Below are 21884 nucleotides of genomic sequence, written 5' to 3'. Positions count from 1 at the left end.
CTATCAGTGACCCCGGGGGAGTTCCTAGTTGATGTGCATCAGCAGGACTCCCCCTACTGGTGGTTAACCCTTCCTGGACTTCAAGTGGATGGGCTGAAGTCGGATATAGTCGGTTAGGACCAATGCCTAAGCCAATACTGCTCATCACCTGTAACCAATAAAGGGTTATTTAGCCTATTAACCTTAACAATTGTGTCATGTGTCATTATTTCCATGGGGGGGGGCGGGAACTCACCACGCAAGAATTTTTACTCGTGTATCCTTAGAAAACAGCCACTCTGACATTGCTGCATGGTTTTGCTGTTCTAGATTTCATCAAAGCAAATGCTCTTTGGTCACACGGCGTCGGTGACATGCTTGGCCAAGGCGAGGGACTTTGAGAAGCATCCATACGTGGTCAGTGCTACTGAGAACGGGTCAGTCGCTTTGCATTTCCCATGACGTGCAACCATCTCTTCATTTCAACGGTGGGAATTCCCAGAGTGGCAAGGAAGGATGCAATCTCTTCTTAAACAGTAGGCTGGTGATTCGTGGCTTTGGGGAAGAGCAATCCTTGCTAGACAGGATCCATCAGGAACATCTCCTGGAGGAGCCCCATGGAAGATGGTTCTGCTACTCCTTCCCCCAGGGGAGCCTTAGCGCATGAAGGTCTGGCAGATGTAGCAAAACAAAATGAGCTCTCCAATATGCCACAGCCAGTAAACATAAGTGTGGCATATATAAAAAGCATGTTTTTGAGCTCTTCAGTCTCTGAATATGTGCACCTGAGAATGATGAATGCCTGTGTGAGATAAAATATTTTAAAACCACCCTTCACCCAAGGATTTCTAGGCAGTATACAATAAGCATGAATAAAAGTATTCTTACACAACATAAACACAATAAAATCAGTGGCCTTCGTAGCAAACAGAAAGGCAAAAACCCTAAGAACTACTGAGCAGGACTAAAGCAACACAATAATTTAAAATTCCTAAGCATATAAGAATGTCTTCTTAACCTAACATCCAAAAGATGTAGAGACAGCCCCATTCTTATCCCTTTGGGGAGGGCATTCTGAAGCCACCACAGAAAAGACCTTGTCCTCCTGTCTTCATGCATCAAGAATGTTTGCTAGAGCGTGGTATTGGCTGAAGATTGTGAGACATTTTAAGTCAAGCTCCTGGCACACCCAGAGGTGCTCCTTCGGGCATTTGGGTTACTGCCAGCTTCTTGACCTGAGCTCAAAAGCCAGCCGGCCAGCCAATGTTGTTTGCTTTCAAAATATGAAAATACCTGGCTGAAGCAGTTTAAGTACTGTAATGTGCTTCCGTGAAGTAGCTTGTGTGGTTATAATTGTATGTGTCCCAGCAAATGTGATGAAAGTTGATGTTTACCAATAATTTGATGAGACAGGAAAGAAATGTTTGGGCTTTGGACATTTTGATTTCATCATAATAGCCATCATGTCTTCCTAACCTCACTTTTCAGAATGAATTTCATAGTGGCATTAATTAATAATAATAATAATAATAATAATAATAATAATAATAATAATAATTTATTTATACCCCACCCATCTGGCTGAGTTTCCCCAGCCACTCTGGGCAGATCCCAATTATTAAAAACAATACAGCATTAAATTATTAATTGAAGGATGATAAAGGGTGGAGATATTTAAACATGATCTTGGGGCCCTTCACAGAGGCTGGTGCATCTGTGGACATTTCTAACAGAAGGTCATTCTGGTGGCCGGTCTGCAAGGTCCAAGATTTATCTTTCTGGATGTTTGTGATGGTGCTGACAATCCGCATAACATCACAATGGGCTGAGAAAGAAATTTGCATGTAAGAATGCACTAGAGTTTTCTTGCTCTTTAAAAGAATAGTGCCAAATTAAATAGATTTAGGCTGCATTCCCATACTGCATTTATTTGCAAGTAAACGTGCATATTGGGACACGGGTGGCGCTGTGGGTTAAACCACAGAGCCTAGGACTTGCCGATCAGAAGGTTGGCGGTTCGAATCCCCGTGACGGGGTGAGCTCCCATTGCTCGGTCCCTGCTCCTGCCAACCTAGTAGTTCGAAAGCACATCAAAGTGCAAGTAGATAAATAGGTACTGCTCCGGTGGGAAGATCAATGGTGTTTCCATGTGCTGCTCTGGTTCGCCAGAAGCGGCTTAGTCATGCTGGCCACATGACCTGGAAGCTGTACGCCGGCTCCCTCAGCCAATAAAGCGAGATGAGCGCCGCAACCCCAGAGTCGGTCATGACTGGACCTAATGGTCAGGGGTCCTTTTACCTTAAACGTGCATAAGATTGGGCTGTGAAAACATTTCGATAGACCTAACAGAAGGCATGTTTACTAAATTTGAAACAATTAGCACAATACAATAAAACAATAAAGCTTCAGCAGTATGAGCTCACGACCCTTGAATTCACACTGATGGTTCTGCAATGAGGTGCACATCTCACGGCTGTCCTCAGGGTGTCACTGTTTGTTCTTTGCCCAGATTGACACGTTTTTCTGAGCAGCCCTGATCCTGGGCAGAGAGAAAGGGGAGGGAGGATGCTTTGCAAAGCAGGCAGTTCAACTTTAGTGAAATGAAAATCACTTTCTGCTCTTCCAGTAAATGATAGCTGCAGTGACAAGTTGACGAGCTGTAATGGGAGCCATAATGGCCGCTTTTGTCACAGGCCTGTCGTGCCCTTGCAGGTAGCTATGGCAGCAGCCAGCTGCAATTTCCAAAGCAAAGTGAGGCTGTGCTGCTGTTGCTGTCTGGCCTCCTCCCTCCACCCCAATAAACAGCAGCAGTTTCCCTCAGGTTTCCCTCTGCAAGTCAGCCACACAAATAGTTGGTCCTCTGTGCCGAGGAAAATCACCCAAGCCACAAGAAATTATTATTCTGACTAGGTAAAGGTACCCCTAACCGTTAAGTCCAGTTGCGGATGACTCTGGGGTTGCGGAGCTCATCTCGCTTTACTGGCCAAGGGAGCCAGCTTCCGGGTCATGTGGCCAGCATGACTAAGCTGCTTCTGGTGAACCAGAGCAGCACATGGAAACGCTGTTTACCTTCCCGCCAGAGCGGTACCTATTTATCTACTTACACTTTGACGTGGTTTCGAACTGCTAGGTTGGCAGGAGCAGGGACCAAGCAACGGGAGCTCACCCCGTCACCGGGATTCGAACCACCGACCTTCTGATCAGCAAGCCCTAGGCTCTGTGGTTTAACCCACTGCGCCACCCGCGTCCCACTATTTTGACTACTTGGCTACAAATCATATCGGATGGAGCGTAACAACAAACTATTATTTTTTTTTTGACAGGGAAATGTGCGTCTGGAATGTTATATGTGGGCGGTGTGTGGAGAGCACAAGGCTCCCCTTTCGGCACACAGCGATTTGTGTAAGTACAGCCAACTTCACGGTGAAGAACCTCTGTCCATCTGCCCATTGGGACTCTCTGTACCCAGCCTGGATGATGCTTCTTCCATATGTTTTTTAAAATAAAAAAATCAGATCCACTGAAATGCCGTCCTTCCTGGAGCAGATTGGGTCACTAGAATCTCAGCAAAACAACCACAATTAGTACTAGCACCCAGAGCTGTCTGAATACAGGCTACCTCTTTATTTGCTGTGCAATGTCTCATTGGTGCAGCTGTTCCTGTGGGCCCTTTCAGCCTGCTGGTCTTTGTCCTCAGTGCCAGCAGTTAGCACTGCAGGGGCAAATCATTGGGCTGGGTAGAGGTGGAAGCTCCACTGGTGGCCCCCTCCCCCCCAACAGGCCAATGAAGGCCAGAGAGGAGGGAGGGAAACAGGTCAAGCTGGGCAACTGCTAGAGAGGTGGCTGATGTGGATGCCACTGCTGAGGAAACATATCAAAGTGCCACACCTGCTGCCCCTGGATATCCTCTCCTTCTCACCCATGGGGCAGAGCAGATGCACACCTACTGGCAAACTCAGCTGAGGACCTCAGGATATGGCAAGGATGAGCACCTGGACAACAGGAACCCTCTTTCCAAAGAGATCAAAGCAATCCACAAGGGAGGTTCCAAAACCTCTTGGGTCCATTCGGCAGGCAGGCGAGAAGTCTTACCTGCTGGCCCCAATCCAGCTGCTTGCAGGAAAGCTGCAGGTGCCTTTTCTGTGTAGCAGAGCACCTTTTAGCATTTTTTTCATAGGCTTTGAAGTGTGCCCAGTGTGGCTTCTGCCCGTGGATTTGGACGGGTTGCAACCATTTCTCGACAATTGTCAAGCGTACACAATGCTCATGCTGTTTGTATGAGTTGTATTCCATTTGCTGCTTTGGGGTTATTTGGGTCCTGATTCTATTATAAGCTGTACAAGTGTATTGTACGGCATTGGAGAGGGCTGGGGTGGGAAGGGAGATGCATGGGCACCAATGGGGTGTAAATCCATGGCATGGGCTTCCCTATGGAGGTGTATTCATTTGCCAGGGAGGTGCCAGGAGTCTCTTTTTTGTCCACCTTTGTCACAGCGCAAGAGGTTTGGGCTTTGGAATAGGAATGGTCACCCTAGGGTAGTGGTGGCAGTCTTCTTGGGGCGTTCTCAGTGCAAAGCAACATTTCGGAAGCCGCAGCCCTCGTTGGAGTCAGCAAATTCCCCACCTAAGAGTAGCCAAAAGGCATTTTAATGTGGGTGACAACATTTTGCTTTCTAGCATGCACACCAGAACCCCATGACCGAAAGCGGTCTTCTCGTGGCTAACCTGTTGTGGCTTTCCCCCTTTGCTCAGTATTACCACAGCTCGTTCCGCATGACGGGAGAGGGCTGGCTCCTCTGCTGTGGGCACTATAACGATATCCTCATCATCGATGCCAAAGCGCTGTCTGTGCTTCACACCTTGACGTCCTCCCAGTCTTCAGATTGGATCAGCTGCATGTGCTTAGTGCATTCCCCTCGCATCCAAGGTAGGTCAAAGCTGTGGGAATGTTCAGAGATGCAGGAGAGGATATATTGTCTGATTAAATCCTTTTCCAACTTGTGTTAACAAGTTCACAATTTAGCAGAGTAACATTCCCCTTTTTAAACTTGCAGTGGATGTGTTTGCTCAGGCTTGCTAAAGCCTCTATAATAACTGTTCTGGTATTTCCCCCTTATTCCCTCATAAAAGATAAGACGCAACACAGTATTCTACAAAAGTATAAAAAGAGTTTACTCACATATCATTCTATTCACAATCGGATCCCAGAAGGCAGACTTAGCTTAGAAAAGTAACATACACTTGGAAACTATTCCATAGGAAGACAGTCCCTTGCTGTGTGGATTGCTCTTCCCATTGAAAATTTGTCTCTTTTGCTTTTTCTCACAGAGGATTCCTTAATAGCCGTCTCTGCAACAGGAACCCTTAAAGTCTGGGATCTGTCCTCATCAGTTAGCAGGATACGGGTAAGGAGCTACAATCTGGGCTGGCAGGCCCCATATGTCAAAATGCTAAATTCTATCCCTTGTGAAATGTTGTACTAGTTTTCTGCAGCTGCTTGATTTTTAGCTTTTATTCAGGATCAGAATTTTTGAATCATCTGCAATGAGCAGTGGCTGGAAGAGGAGGATAATGCAGATTATGGCTAGAGGAACGAGGAAGGGCCTGTCTGGCTCTGGGACTCTTAAATCCAGAGGCTTCTGCAGTCAGCACAGTATCACAATTCTGAATGCAAGATTTATATTTACCTATTTAAGTTATTTTCAGCCAGACTTTTAGGGTCAAACCTAAGGAACTCTGATTAAAACATTAATATGATTAATAGCAAAACAATCCATAAAATAGTAGTCAAACTGTTGGAGTGTTACAGTGTCTGCTGTGGGTGTAGATATCGATAGCGGAGAGACATGTTTTATTGCAGATGAAGGTGTCTGGTTTCGCTGTTACAGATGCACTATGGCATTTCTCCTCTCTGCGCTCCTTCCAGCAGAAATAATAATAATAATAATAATAATAATAATAATAATAATAATAATAAATGCCATACAAAATTAACTGCTATAATAAGAAATCAGTCAAATCAAAAATTTAAAAAGGAGTGGAAATGTTTTGATGAATATATGGCAAAATATTGCTCAAAAAAAGATACACTAATATGCCTAGATTAAAATGTGAAGTACTGGATGGAAGAAAAATTAGTAATGAAAGATAATAAGAATATATAGATGATTTGAGAAAGTTGTAGAATGCAAAGATTATTGTAAATTGTATATTGTGGAGGAAATCGAGTGGGGGCGGAAGGAAGTGGGAGGAAGGAGAAAAGAATAATATGATGGATTCAGGAAATATAAATGTAAATGTATGTGGGGGATGGGGAAGAAATGGTGTTGGCTTTGGCACATCTGTATTGTAATGTAATATGAGAAAACCAATAAATAAATAAACTCTGAGGATGATGATAATAATAATAATAATAATAATAATAATAATAATAATAATAAATGTCCTAGCATTAGAAGAAGAATATTGCAGGGGTGGTGCTGGGAGCCTTAAAGGTGGGGGACCCCCCCCCAGCCTGTGCAGATGCAGCCTGTTGCAAAGGCAACCTTTACACCTTCCTGCAAGGAACTACCTGGGTGGTTGGACATCCCTCCTGCTGCCTCTGGGAGTTCTTTGGCTGCCCTGCTGAGAGACGGTGAGAGTGTCATTTGGCTCATGCAATTCTGTTTGCAGACTCTGGAATGCCTTCAGGTGTTCCCTCATTCTTTTCATAGCAAGGCCAAGGTCTTTATACCAAGAGCACCCTTTTATTAGGATGACGACTGGCTTTTTCTTGTTCAACACACCCATGCCTTGTTTTATTTTGCTTTCAGGAGAGGCAGAATATTCATGAAAGGGAATCCAAATCTCTGGACTGTGCTCCCTGCTGCACCGTCAGATTTTGCACCTTTACAGAAAGGCTTCTTCTCGTTGTGTTTTCCAGCTGCTGGAAGGTACATGCTACAGAATCGTGCCATGGAATATTCTCTTTCTCTCTCTCCTTTCTGTAAAACCTCAAGAGCTTGTGGAATCCCAGATGATTAGTGAACTCTCCATGGGTGAAATTGCAAAATAAAACCCCAAATCCATATATGTTGACAAACTCATGCAATCTACTGTTGCTATGTTGCTTTGATTTTAAAAAGATCAAAATTTGCCCAAGTTGGAAAACGAAATAAAACCAGAATAAGGGCTTACATCTTCAATTGCCATTTCTTTATCCATCACTGAATTGAAGCAGACTTTCTGCTACGTGAACTGTATCAATATTACAAAATCAGGTCTGTGACTTTGCACAGCTTCTGTTAGAGCCAATTAATGAGTTGCACAAGAGGTTTTCGCCTTGACTTGGCAATTTGCTCTGTCCAGTGAGCTCAAATGTTTGCATGATGCTCCAAGGCCTGAAATAAATGCCCCCCCTTCTCCCACCTGCCCCTGCTAAGAGGAGGAAAGCAGAGGAGGCAGCCCAGCAGCTCACACAAAAGCAAGAGCTACAAATTATTATTTATTAGCTTACATACCACTTGTGGAGCTGGGCAAATACATTTTGCCATTGCCGGATTTCACTTCTTTACGGACACTGAATTATCCATGGAATGATTAGAACTGCTCCTCCTGATGTAATGAATGAATGAATGAATGAATGAATGAATGAATGGAGCAGCCATTGATAAAGATCCTCCACGTGGGGCTCTAGGTACCAGACATTCCATTTTACATGGAAATTGCAGTTAAAACCCTTCTTTCCCTTTGGGAGACTATTGAGCCTTTGCTCATCAGAAGCCGCTATTAATGTCAGTGTCTTGATGGGGAAACCAGTATTTCTTTCTTTGACTTTAGATATACGATTACTGTGACTTCTCCTTGCTGTGGACTGAATTCAGCCCGAGTGGACAGTCCTTTGCAGGAGGCGAAGTCCTCGCCGCTCACAGACTCATCATCTGGATGGAGGACGGCCGTGGCTTCATCTACCAGCTGCTGAACAGGTGGGCTCAGATGGGAAGCACACAAAGAAGTTTCAGGCACCAGCTGAACTTGGGGAGGATCATGATGGAAAGCCCCCAGTCATAGCGATGGAAGCACAAGAAGCTATGCTCAGCCGCCAGCCTTTGTTGGGCCAGGCAGGGGGTGAGATTAGCCATGTCAGGAACCACGTCAGCTGGCCGTGTGTGTGTGTGGGCCTCAAAGAAGGAAGTGCCCCATAATTACCGTATTTTTCGCTCTATAAGACGCACCAGACCACAAGACGCACCTAGTTTTTGGAGGAGGAAAACAAGAAAAAAAATATTCTGAATCTCAGAAGCCAGAACAGCAAGAGGGATCGCTACGCAGTGAAAGCAGCAATCCCTCTTGCTGTTCTGGCTTCTGGGATAGCTGCGCAGCCTGCATTCGCTCCATAAGACGCACACACATTTCCCCTTACTTTTTAGGAGGGAAAAAGTGAGTCTTATAGAGCAAAAAATACGGTACTTTCAGCTGAACTTGGGAGTCTCAGACACTCCCTGCTTGTCGTCTTGATGCACTTCCAAAGTTTTGACCTTCACTCCTCCCACCTTTCTCTTTTACTTATCCAGTGGTCTTTCGCGAAGCATCCAGCCATGCAATGGACGACCGCTCAAAGAAACCCTCCACCCTCAGTTACTTTGTTCTACTGATGTGGGAGATGAGAAGGTAATGCAGTTGGGCTCCAGAGCCACCTTGGCAGCAAGTAGCAGCAATTTGTGGCAAACCAAAGGCAATTCGACTGAGGCACTGCCCACCAGCTTAGGGTATCTTCTTCATTAAGGACTTTGAGATTGCTTTTTGAATATCTTGCCTCCGCGCATGGAAAAAAAGAGCAACACTGAACACAGCCCACTTCAGCTTGAAAAGTGGCTCTCTTCTTCCTTTGTGGAAAGAAGAGCTACCCAAATGATTTCTGCATTAAAGACTGAAAGGTGACAAGAAGGCATAGGTGCCAACTCCCTGGGGCCCTGGGTGCGCGAGCACCCACAAAATTCCCCATCAAGGGGATGGGCACCCATAAATTTCAGTGCCAGGGCCATGCATGCTGCTTGGCACCCATGGCCCTGGGCATTCAGGGTCATGGGGCCAAGCTGGCACTCCTGCCTGAAGGTGATTTCACAGCTGGCAGACTCAGACATCAACCCTCCCCAAATAAGCAGCTGATATAGAGCTCTATTTTTCTCCTTGAAGTAACATCTAAACAAAGAAAAACCCCTCATCCTGAATCCTTTTACCTTCCCAGTGAATTCAGAGTGGGAGTGTGATGCTCTTTGACCGCCTGAGCTGTGTAGTTATGGGGCATTCTCTGGTAGGTGGGTCGCTTCAAGAACCCTTGGCCTCCAATGCGTGCGATGTTCTCAGATTCCATGATGACATTAGTGAAGTCAATGTGGGATCAGAGAGCTGACACTGGGCCTTGCTGCAAGATCTAATTCATGGGCTTTCAACTCTGTTAGGCGGTCCATTATGGGTGAAAAGATTCTCCAGACTGGAAGACCATTTGCAAACAAGTACTGGTCTTCCTTCTAGGCTTGTGGGAGGGAAGGGTAATCTTCCAAGAGAGGCTGTAGATCCTTTTTGATGCACTGGAGAGAACTTTAGCAGGGGGGCTCTAGCATACCCTCCAACGTTTGACAGAGGAAAATAGGGAAATGCACAGGATGGCTTCTGCATTTCCAGGAATGCCATGGTTAAATCGTGGCAATTGGAAGCTATACTTCCTCTTTTGAGCCGGTCCTGGCAACTTGCTGGTCTTACTGAGGGCTACTGTAATTTTAAGAATGCTGGAGGTAGGTTCTCCAGGTGACTGCCCCAAACATACTGCCCTCCACCTTAACTGCTCATGAGCAACAATGGGCCATCCCATAGAGATATAGACCTACAACCCGCCCCCCCTTGCAACAAACCCCAGAGCCGTCTCCATCCCTGCCAAGAGCTTGTTCTTTTGCACATCTTTTAGCATGATATATGCCATCATATGTGCAAGCAGGGACCTCCTGCTATTTACATTGGCCATACCATTTACATTAGTATTTACATTGGTCTATTATTCAGTATGCATTATGCAAGAGAATAAATGGAGGCAAACGAGACATTAAAAATGGTGATACTCGGAAACCATTTAAATCTCCCTGGACATTCACTCAGAGACATCGGAGCTGGCTGGGCTGAAGCAGAAAGTTTCAAGAGGAGGCTCGTGAGATGCATTTCAGATGAAGGTTTGAGCTCACGCAAGACTGGCAATGGCTGCCTCACAGTCACTATATCTGGGAGTGGTCCTGCAGCAGGTGTTTCGCAAATGGTGTTCATCTTGCTTTGGCAGCTTATTATCCACTGGGAACAGCCAGTCCTCTTGTACGAACCCCAGTTTACAGTGGTAGACTGCCGACTCTGCTTGTGAGAAGTCCCAGATTCAATTCTTGGCAGCCCCAGGGAGTGTTGGAGAAGACTACTGTCCAGAACCCTGGAGGGCAATGATACATGATGATGATGATGATGATGTTAGGTGGGCCAGTCACTGAGTTAGCTGGGCAGCTTTCCTGTGCCCCTGTGACTGGATCTTCCACCTTTTCCACTAGACTTTATTGGCCTTTGACCAGGCGTTGCAATGGGGCATGCCTCCCTCTTGAGTTGCAAGGTCTCTCAGCTTCACTTTGTAAGGACACACCTCATGCCATCTTCTGTGTGTGCAGATCAAAGCCCTGTTCATTTGATAGGAATAAGGCCCAAATAGAATGGCAAGACAAACTGTTACAGTATATTGAACTGGCTAGATTAACAGAGGCAGTTAGTGATCACACTAGACAAGAGTTTCAAAAGCATGGGGAAAATGCAGAGAATACTTCGCAAAACAGTGCCCTAAAATACATACCTGGAACTTGTTTCAATTAATGTCTGCAGGAGACTTTGTGGATATTTAAGTTATAATTAGAAAAATCTTAATAATTATTCCTAAAGGAAACAGCTTATAAGAAGTAAATAAGGAGGCTAGATACAGGATAAAGGAAGTCTTTTATTTGGTTGTTTGTATTGTTGTTTGTTATGCTTATTGTATTTCTGTATTGGGGGTGGGGGTTTATGTCATGTTGCAAATAAAATTTTCAATAAAATTTTATTTTATTTTAAAAGGAATAAGGCCCTTACTGATGTGATCCTTTAGCCATGCTCCCGGGACATCTTCACAGATGCTGTGGGCATGACCAGTGGAGCATGCTCAGAGAAGGGAGAGGACTAGTGGGCAAAATCCTGCTCCACATCTTAATAGGGCCATGGATAGATATAATCTGGATAATTCTTCATGCATCTGATAAAGTGGCCCACAAAAGCTAAAGCAACATTAAAGCTGATAGTCTTTACAGTGCCATACAACTCTTTGTTGCTTTTGCTGCAACCAACTAATCCAGTTTAAACGTGTGGTTTGTTTGTTTGTTTTTAATGAACAGAGTTTTTCTTACATTATGGGCTTCATCAATGAAAGAAAGGAACCTTTTTATAAGATCCTTTACTGTGGAGCAGCATCAGGCAGAATCACTCTGTGGCATATTCCAGATGTGCCAGTTTCAACTCTGGACGGCTCTCCAAAAAGTAGGCTCAACTTTTGAATCATTCAGGAGGGCGGGGGGGGGGTTTAAAAGGATTGTGAAATGGTAAAGGTTGGGGTCTCCAGAAGGGGGAGGAGGAGGAGGAGGAGAAGGAGAAGGAATGCCACCTGGCCTGATTTGATTGAAGGCAGGATGATGACTCAAACAAAGGAAAACCTTTGCGAATTTTCAGACTCTGGGATCCCACTTCACTCAAACAACAAATGGCCTCTTGTCAACAGATATAATATTTTATGCTTCATTTGCCTGCTTTACTAAGGAGTTCCTCAAATTGGACACAGAAGACTGTTACATAATACAGAGGGTGGCTATTACTGAAAATGAGTTGTTCACATATCACAAACATGTCATTGAAAATAGTGTTGTTTTTTAAGACCTTGCTGGATTTTTCCTAGAAAGGGAAATTTAAATACAGGAAAAATACAGATTGGCATACTGATTCCAGCAATGTCCTATGGGTTCTATGAAAATTATAGAGCTGGAAGGGACACCCCCCCCCGGTCATCTAGTCCAACTTTCTGCAATGCAGGAATCCTGTCCACATGTGCTCCCACCCCACCCACAATCTGGAAGCAGCACTTAGAAAGGAAAACCTGCTGGGTTTTCCCGGAGGCAAAGAGGCATAAAGCTTGCTTTGAAAACAGGATCAGAAAGACCCCCATCCTAATTTCTATAGCCGTGGCCTACAGGTGGCAAGACAAATATCAGCAAAGTCTTTGAATTTTGCCTCCGTCTTCTCAAGCAGTTGGGCTCTGTAGATGACCCCCTATTTCTTTTTCTCCCTAGAGATCCCTATAGCAACATCCTGGACTCTTCAGAAAAGCTTTGACAGCTGCAGTCCTGCGGCCGAAGGCATCATCGACCACCTCTGTGGAGCTGAGAATGGGATGGGGAGTGACGCCATCACTGCCTCCATTTATATCCCCAGCCTTGATAAACTGGTGTGCGGGTTTGCGGATGGCAGGATCTTCATCATGCTGGCTCTGCAGGCTGCCAAGGCCAGGCTGATGGGAAAGGGCTCCTTGCTGAAAGGTGAGTGGGAATCCTGCAGACACTCATGTTGCCTGAGTTTCTGGCTGGTATGGGTTGCTCATTTTATTAACTACAATGCTATACTGCTTACTATATATCTGTCTAAGTGCTTTGCATAGGTTTGTGTCCAATGAAGCTCTACTCAGAGTAGACCCATTGAAATTAATGGGCCTGTCAGTTACGTACATCTGTTATTATTATTACCGTATTTATTAAATTTACATACTGCCCATCGTCAAGAGACCACAGTACGGTTTACAACAGTATGTCAAACGTTGGAGACCACCCATTAAAATGACAACAGCATTCCATAAAAATTCCTAACAACTAGATAAAAATGAAAGAAAACCCAAATGCACCTGTATTTCACAAATAAAGCTGAGCAGTGTACAAAAGAATTAAAAATAGAGTCGCAGTCCAGGAAGGCTTGGGTGAACAGACCACAGCGCCACCTTCGTCCCTTTGGAAAGTTGGCTGGTACTAATAAATGTCTTACTGCCCAGCTGTGGATTTTGTAGGACTTTTAATAACAGCCAGGAAAAAAACGAGCAGAGTTAGACAGTTGTTCCAGCTCTAAAACTGAAGTACAGAGGCAACCGATTGTATGCAGAAATGCAATTGTAATGCTTCAAACCAAGGGGATCTCTTTGTTTTCAGGTGGATTTATGTGCAATCTTGTTTAGGATCACAGATAGAAAAAGATCTACTCTACCAGCATTTGTTGCCTGGTTTAGTCTGCACAAGGGACGCGGGTGGTGCTGTGGTCTAAACCACAGAGCCTAGGGCTTGCAGATCAGAAGGTTGGCAGTTCAAATCCCTGTGACAGGGTGAGCTCCCATTGCTCTGTCCCAGCTCCTGCCAACCTAGCAGTTTGAACGCACGTCAAAGTGCAAGTAGATAAATAGGTACCACTCCGGCAGGAAGGTAAACAACATTTCCATGCGCTGCTCTGGTTCGCCAGAAGCGGCTTAGTCATGCCGGCCACATGACCTGGAAGCTGTACACCGGCTCCCTCGGCCAATAAAGTGAGATGAGCGCCGCAACCCCAGAGTCATCCGCGACTGGACCTAACAGTCAGGGGTCCCTTTACCTTTAGCCCTATGATTCCCTATAATTCTTCTGCTTCTCATGGCACATTATTAACACTTCTCCTGTGCAAAGGTGGCCACAGTTTCTGGCCAGATGACTTTCACTCTTTTCTGTCAGGAGAGAGTTAGGCCCTGCTGGACTCTGCTTTCGTTGTTGACTTCTCTCTCTCTCTCTCCTCATTTTTTCAGACACTCTGCCTCACAGAATACTCAGCCACCACAGCACCAGCGTGACCTCCTTACTTTACCTCCATGGCCGATCAGGCCGGTTTGATCCCAGCTGGCTGATGTCCGGGAGCCAGGACTCCAGTGTGGTCTGGTGGGACATTTTCACCGGGGAATTATTGCATTGCTTTTCGCTGCAAGCTGGTCCCGTCACGAATCTGCTGTTGTCTTCAGAGAACTACAGGGTAAGTAAAGAGCATAAGAGAGATGGGTCTTTCTGGAAGGAGAGAAGAGACAGGGCTTAGTCTACCCTCCTGCCTGAGTTCTTGGGCAAGACTTTGAGGACAACAGCAACAGGCAGGGTCAGATTTTATTTTCTCCTGGGGAGAAGGAAATCCAGCACTCGGCAGCATGACAGGTGATGCAAAGGCCTATTCTTTGCACCCACCAGACAGTAAACAAAATAAATTCAATAATAATAATAATAATAATAATAATAATAATAATAATAATATAACAGCATGCATTGTCCACACATGACACAACTGCTTGCTCAGCTCACTGACCTAGGATTTAATTGCATCTGGCTTTTGACATATGCCATGAAGAATGAGCTTGCAATTAGTTTTTGGTTTTTTGTTGTTCTTAATTTCATTACGTATTTTGTACTTTTTCTATTGTAAAATTAAAAACATTTTTATCTGTCTCTTCTTTGCATGTAGATGACCAGGGATGCAAGCTCTGCCAATTAAAAGTGCCTCTGTTTACTAAAAATCTGTCAATGGCACCCTTCAGTTACCCCAGAGAAGCAGCCCATACTATTTAAAGCAATTTCTCTCTGCTCCTCAGCAAAAAAACCCCCAAGACATTCCCTACCCACTGCAGATAAACCAAAGCACAGGGTATGGGGGTCCTGCCAGGCCGGCCAGCCAGTGCTAGCCCCAAGGGGTTGGAGGTGGTGAAGAGAGTGAGCTTTGGGTACCGTGAAGTGGGAGGGGAAAGAGGGTGGCCACCCAGACCTTCACCTCCCCAGAGCAGCCCCAGTTGGTCTCTACAGCTGCTTCTGCCTCTTTGTTCTGAGCCCTTGGCACAAGGAGGTCTGCAATCAAAATAACGGATGAAAGTCAGGGTTTCATGTGGAATTTATGAGATGAAGCCTTTGTGTCTTCCTGTGATTCATTCAGCCTTGCCACAGTGCCCTCATCTGGCCAGATTCAGACTTCACAAGGCTTTAAATTAGATTTCACAGAACCAACCAACAAAGGAGTTCTTAGGGAAGAGAGAGGTGTCTGTCATCTTCTTGCCATTGATGGTTTCTTTTCCACTGAGAGACGAAATCAAGCAGTTCAGATGTGGAGTCAGTTGCTGCTAAGGGTGTTCCGTGGCACTCACTCTTCCCTCGATATTTCAAGAAGTGGAGGAGCAGGCAGTTGCCCACTGGGGGTGCTTTGTATGGAGCTGATCCTGTCTTAAGGCAAGGAATGAGCTTCATAACCGCAGTGCCTCTAGAAGACTAAAACCCTGTGCTCAGCATCCATTAGGTAAAGCTGTTAAGGGTGTGAAATTGGACTCATTTTGCACAAGTGTGCTTTGTTTACAGGTGTGTAATTGGAATCCCAGTGTAACGGCTTTATTATTTCCCCTCCTGTCCTATTGCAAGGGCAACAGGCTGTATGTATACATTTCCATGTAGCAATTTTGAGGGGGGGGGCAGGATGAGCAGAAATCTGACTGGATCCCGGGAGACAGAAGCAGGCAACTTGGCTGGATGCCAGGAGCTCAGCCCCTCCTCAGACCTGCTCAGGCTGCCTCTGCTACTTGTAAATAATAATAATAATAATAATAATAATAATAATAATAATAATAATAATAATATATTATTTGTACCCCACCCATCTGGCTGGGTTTCCCCAGCCACTCTGGGCAGCTTCCAACAAAGATTAAAAATACATTAAAATGTCACACATTAAAAACTTCCCTGAACAGGGCTGCCTTCAGATGTCTTCTAAATGTCAGGTACAGTGGTAACTTGGGTTAAGTACTTAATTCATTTCGGAGGTCCGTTCTTAACCTGAAACTGTTCTTAACCTGAAGCACCACTTTAGCTAATGGGGCCTCCTGCTGCCACTGTGCCATTGGAGCACGATTTCTGTTCTCATCCTGAAGCAAAGTTCTTACCCCGAGGTACTATTTCTGGGTTAGCGGAGTCTGTAACCTGAAGCGTATGTAACCTGAAGCATATGTAACCCGAGGTACCACTGTAGTTGTTTATGTCTTTGACATCTGGTGGGAGGGCGTTCCACAGGGCGGGTGTCACTGCCGAGAAGGCCCTCTGCCTGGTTCCCTGTAGTTTTGCTTCTCACGGGGAGGGAACCACCAGAAGGCCCTCAGCGCTGGACCTCAGTATCCAGGCAGAATGATGGGAGTGGAGACGCTCCTTCAGGTATACTGGGCCAAGGCCGTTTAGGGCTTTAAAGGTCAGCACCACCACTTTGAATGCATTAAATGCATTTCTGTTCCACCTGGAGTGTCATGCAAAGCACAGTCCATTCAGAAACTCAAGCTTTTGCCTTATTCACAGTGGTTTCCTACAAAGAAGTCCGCTCCCTTTATATGTTTCACATATCCACACACACTCCCCTTAGCACACTTTGGTGTTTGTGCAGGCTTCTGAATGACTCACCTTGGCATTATCCTTCTTTGCAGTTCAGAGGGCACCGGATCGTGTGCTGCTTGTGTAGCGATGACCATGCTGTGGTGCTTCTGCACATACAAGAGCGAGCCTGCCTCATGCACGCCAGGAAACACCTTTCCCCTGTGAAGAGGCTACGGTGGCACCCTGTGGAAAATCTCTTGGTGGTTGGATGCGAAGATGATTCCGTTTACGTCTGGGATATTGAGACCGGTAAGGCCTCTCTCTTTCCCCGCCATCTTTGTAAAACACAAGGGACCCCACCAGCCTGGAGAAGCAGCTAGCAGAGGCAAACTCTGTTTGAAATGCCAGAGTTAGAGAAAAGGCCAATCATAACTGTCAGCAATTTAACTTGGACTCTGGATAGTGAATGATTAGCTAGACTTTGGAGGCCTTGCTGTGCTGGCCAGTTAGTTGCCTGAGGTAGAGTGAGAGGCACAAGCCTTCTCCATTTCTGGTGACACTGAGTTAGTCGACACTGATAAAGGGTGTCTCTAGGCTGCCCCTTTATTGCAGGAGTGATTCAAGCACATACCGGAACTTTCTGCATTTAAATCAGGGGTCGGCAACCAAAGGCCCATGGGCCACAAGCGGCCCATGGGGGTTGTTTAACCGGCCCACGAGATGCCCCCCAACCAAGCTGCCTGCTTGGCGAGTCCCCCCGCACTGTGCTAAACCGGCACAGCACAGGCACTTGATTACGCAGTGCCGGAAATCGCATCTGTGGAGACGCAGGCGCCAGAAATTGTGGGCAGGTGGGCACGATTTGGCCCACGGAAGGATCTTCACTGGAGCAAACTGGCCCAGGCGAGGTAAACCTTGCTGCCCCCTGATTTAAATTAAAGCACTCTTGATACCCTGCCATAACAAATCCACTTTAAAAACACAACAAAACACAGACTTTTGGGTGTTCGGCAAGCAATGGGGAAATGCATTGAAAAGTGTGTCTGAATGAATTAATATTGGGAAGACGTGTAAACACCCCATAAGCAACTCTGCAGGATGAAGACTCATTGCTATATAGGCATCCCTTAGACAAATGCTTGGGAAGGGCTGAGCATTGGGGTCCCTCTAGCGTTTTTCCTCTCCTTTGGGTGAATTCTGCAGCACTGTGACACTGATACAACAATAGTGCCTCAGTGGTAGATTTATACTGGGTCATCCACACGTCATTCTGAGTTGCTCTGCAATGCTTCCCCAATGCCACCATGCTCTTGCCACCTGAAGGGGCATAAAAAACCCCTTTAGGATGAATTTGAACCAGTTCGTTTTGTAAAAAGAGGAATTAGTTCCTTTTTGGAAAGGATGAACTTGAACTTTTTCAAGTTTCAGTTCCTTTTTAAAACATACTTTTCAAGTATTGTGTGCAGACAGTCTGCTCTGCTGCAAGAATCCATGGATCAGGGCCCCTGGCAAGGGAAAGAAGGCTGGTCGAGGAAATCATACCCTACATAAATCAGCATATAAAATTTGAGTCCTTTTATAGTCTGGATTATTGCTACTGAAACAGTTTACTTACTGTTTTGGACATGCTTGTGTATCTACTACATAAAATATAGACTTGTAACAATGCGCTTTTTAAAGTAAATAAATAAATAAATAAATCCATGCACGTTCTGAGATGATTGTGACATTTCCTGCCAATTTGCAAACATCCAGCGACAGACTCATTTGAGCTACAGTTCTCCTGGTTCCAAGTAAATTACAGGTCTTTATGACAAGCCTAGCACTGGGTGAAAGAGTCAGACCTCCGCCACATCACACTCAGGCTGTGTTTCTAAATGAGAAATACTAGGGTGTCCAGGAGGGGAACACATGTTTGGGGCTTATCATGCCCACCCCATCTGCAAGACACTCTGGGACCCTAAGCAGAGGCATGCAGGAGCTGCTTGTTCGTAGCCAGCAGTTCAAACTGCCCACCTTCTGATCAGCAAGCCCAAGCTCCTGCCAACCTAGCAATCTGAAAGCATACCAGTGCGAGTAGATAAATAGGCACCACTGCAACAGGAAGGTAAATGGCATTTCTGTGTGCTCTGGCACTCGTCACAGTGTCCTGTTGCACCAGAAGCGGTTTAGTCATGCTGGCCATGTGACCCAGAAAGCTTGTTGTTGTTGTTTAGTCATTTAGTCATGTCCGACTCTTCATGACCCCATGGACCAGAGCACATCAGGCTATCTGTGGACAAACGCCGACTCCCTTGGCCTGAATGTGGAGATGAGTGCCACATCCCCTAGTCAAGTTTGACTGGACTTAACCATCCAGGGGTCCTTTACCCTTACTTTACCTAGTCAGCAGCGAAGGAAATTAACTCTGTACATGCTCAGATTTCTGCTATTCTTTCTCATGCTCTGGACCCAAGAAAGGGTCAGAGCGTGCCCCCAAAGTAAATTGCAACATGCTTTCTAGGAACCAAGTGGATTGCCTTTAGAAACTGGACACATGCCTCCATCTCTCCCCCTCCCTCTCCCCCAAGTTAACAAACTTTGCCTTGAGGGAAAGCTGACATTCCTTTAAAGAGGCATATAATCCAATTATGGAACCATTAGGTGTTTTCAGGGAGCTCTGTAAGCTTATGGCACCTTCCTGCACTCTGCTTTGGTTGGAACGAGCTTGAAGGAAATATCTGTGATGCGATGCTTGACTATGAGTCTGTCCGCATTCTGGACATTTGGGTTTGCTGGATTTTTAAATGACTTATTTGCACTTTTTGCCATTATTTGATCATTCGTATTATCAGTATGCATGTACACACACACACACACACAAAAACACGAGATACATATATCAAAACAGAGGGCTCAGTGACAATTCTGCTTGTCCCATGCCTAGAAAGCACAGGTCGTTCTGCTTGTCTTGCCACTTTCCCAGGGGGAAAACCCACTCTTTAGTGCTAAATCAGAGCAAACATTCCCTGCACACCCACTGCCCTGTTGGGAATGGAAGCCCGTGTTTATGAAGACCAGAAGCTGGCATCCGTTTGTCTCAGGAGACAATGGAAGAGTACACCATTTGGGGGGGTGAAGTCAAACTGTTGGAAGTTTACAGTGCCTGCTGTGGCTGTAGAGACTCATATGAGAGAGACATGTTTTGTTGCAGCTGAGGCAGATAGAGGCGGCTGGTTGTGCTGCGTTTCTTCTCTCTGTGCTCCTTCCTCTGGTCACTGCTATGGATATATGACCAGCAGGGCCGTCTTAAGCATATCTGGTGCCATGGTGCAAAGCTCCCTCCAGTGCCCCCCCCCCCGGTTTCTCAGAGGTGTTTTTAGGGAGGACGGCACTGCCGGCGGGGCTGGAGGAGGCGGACAGTGGCTGGAGGGCGGCTCCTCCTGTGGGGAAGAGGCGGAGGCTGGACGCGGCACCTTCTGGCTCAGCTGGCGGCTTTGTGCCGTGGTGGCCGTGGCAGACAGAGGCTCCAGCTTGCTTTCAGCGCAGCATGGCGGAGGCAGGTGAGGGTGGCGAGCTGATGCCAGGAGGTGCTGTGTCCAGCCTCTGCCTCTTCCCTGGTGCCCTCCAGAACTTGGTGCCCTGGTGCCCCACACCACTAACCTCTATGGGTAAGATGCCACTGATGACCAGACTGTTAGTCTCCAGATCAGCAGAAAACCGGGCCATTTCCTCTGTGTTTTGGTTGTAACCGAAGGCCTTTGTCTTACTGGTTTATTTTCCTATATCAAAACTTCCTTAAATGAATAGATAAGTGCTTGGTGCCTTCTGAGATAGTTCACTGTTGTGCTATGATTTCCATGCAACAATATTTTTGAAAGAAAAAAAAAAAAAATCCCAGCTCAGAATGGCTGTAAGAAAGTCTAGCGGAATAGAGGGACCTTCCACATTTTCATTTGTTCCATGATTTCAAGTGATAGGTCTGAGTGTTTTGTTTGTTTTGTCCCGCTGCTTTCCCTGGGAAAACCCACTGTTTGTTGCTGAATCGGAACACCCACCAATCGGGTTTTCTGTGGGTTGACATTTGTTCCGATTCAGCAGTGAATTTCAGGTTTTCCCAGGAAAAGCCACAGACAAAAATAAAATAAATAAATAAAACCCTCTCAGATTTGTGACTTGAAATCAGGGACCAATGAAAGTGTGGATGGTCCCAAAGAGGAAGCGAGGAGGAGGAGGAGGAGGAGGAAGAAGAAGAAGACCTCTCTCAATGAAAAGAGCGATAGGATATTACAGAAAGGGAGGGAGGAAAATTGAGGCCTCCAGTGGCTTTGGTCTTCCAGTGAAAACAATTCAAGGAGTCAGCCGGAGAGTCTTGGTTTCCTGAAGTCAGAGGCCTGGTCCCTCCTATCTGTGCAAATGTAAGCAGGATGGAGCATACATGAGCGATGGGAAAGATGCACTTGCGAAGAAAAGAAACAGCAAAAAATGGACCATCTACCTCTTGTCATTTGATACCTGGAACACTAGGGGACAGCATTCAAATGCTGAATGGAGGCTGACTATTGATTGGAGTCTCCAGGCTAACCTGTAAGTTATGAAGTGTTTCTGCTGAGAGACGGAAGGCGATTTGGGCAGGCAGCTTCCAGGGTGAAAAAAATATGGGAGAATGAAACAAGCCTCCCTTACACTCTGGTTGCCCTGAGCACCATTTCAGATGCTGGAGAGCCCCTGGAAGCACATGGAAAACATGGAACGAGGTGCACCAAATGTGAATGGTTGCAACTGCTTTCAATGTTGCATTTCTATAGAGTTGCAACCACCCAGGGACCTTATGAAGGGTGGGTAAGAAGTCCTGTTGTTGTTGCTCGTTACAATATGATTTGATATAAGGTAGAATCCTATGCTGCTTCTACATTAGAATTAAATTAATCAGCTGCTCACCGGAAAGGGAATAAAATGTGATGATTATATCCATTGATTTCTTATCATTTAAGTGTGCGTCTATAACAATCCCCTATTACAGTTATTAATTATGCCATTCACAGCAGCTGTGTATGGGGACCGACCATGTGGGTGACTTAAATGGTGTGATTCCTGGCATAAACTGGAGGCAGGAATGGCAATGGTGAGGGGTGGTTCTTCTTAACTTTGTGACTGTAGTTATGCTATAGGCCTTGTATGTTTATATACCTGGCATGGGTTCAGCTTTTGGCAGAGAATCCCTTTGGGAAGTTCTTTAAGCCCCTTACAGAGCTGACAAAATCCTATACCAACTTCCTTCAGAATATTGCACTCAGTGTGACTTCCCATCTGAGCAGGCAAGTGCAGTATGATTCTGTGGCTGGTACCAATAAACAGCCATCCATGGGGCAGTCTTAATGGTCACCTTGGTGAATGAACTTGTCCAGCTGCAACTTACCTTCTTGGCCCTGATTCTGCACTGGAGCTCCTGCTCTGCTT

General features: G+C 45.8%; 1 protein-coding gene across 1 annotated transcript in view; it reads left to right on the top strand.

The window, feature by feature from the left end:
- Positions 1-21884, top strand: part of WDR72 (WD repeat domain 72) — a gene marked incomplete at its 5' end in the record, with an annotated part of 66435 nt that overhangs the window by 1019 nt on the left and 43532 nt on the right. The window contains 11 exons of the mRNA XM_083475648.1: positions 310-416; positions 3303-3381; positions 4732-4906; positions 5308-5384; positions 6792-6911; positions 7798-7943; positions 8532-8628; positions 11406-11547; positions 12351-12596; positions 13874-14094; positions 16556-16754. Coding sequence (XP_083331774.1) covers positions 310-416; positions 3303-3381; positions 4732-4906; positions 5308-5384; positions 6792-6911; positions 7798-7943; positions 8532-8628; positions 11406-11547; positions 12351-12596; positions 13874-14094; positions 16556-16754 — 1609 coding nt within the window. The remainder of the gene's footprint in view (positions 1-309; positions 417-3302; positions 3382-4731; positions 4907-5307; positions 5385-6791; positions 6912-7797; positions 7944-8531; positions 8629-11405; positions 11548-12350; positions 12597-13873; positions 14095-16555; positions 16755-21884) is intronic.

The sequence above is a fragment of the Podarcis liolepis genome, assembly GCF_965112155.1.
Source record: "Podarcis liolepis genome assembly, chromosome: 14".
Taxonomy (NCBI): Eukaryota; Metazoa; Chordata; class Lepidosauria; order Squamata; family Lacertidae; genus Podarcis; species Podarcis liolepis.
The sequence above is the reverse complement of the archived record's forward strand: the minus strand, read 5'-3'. Positions and strand labels throughout refer to the sequence as shown.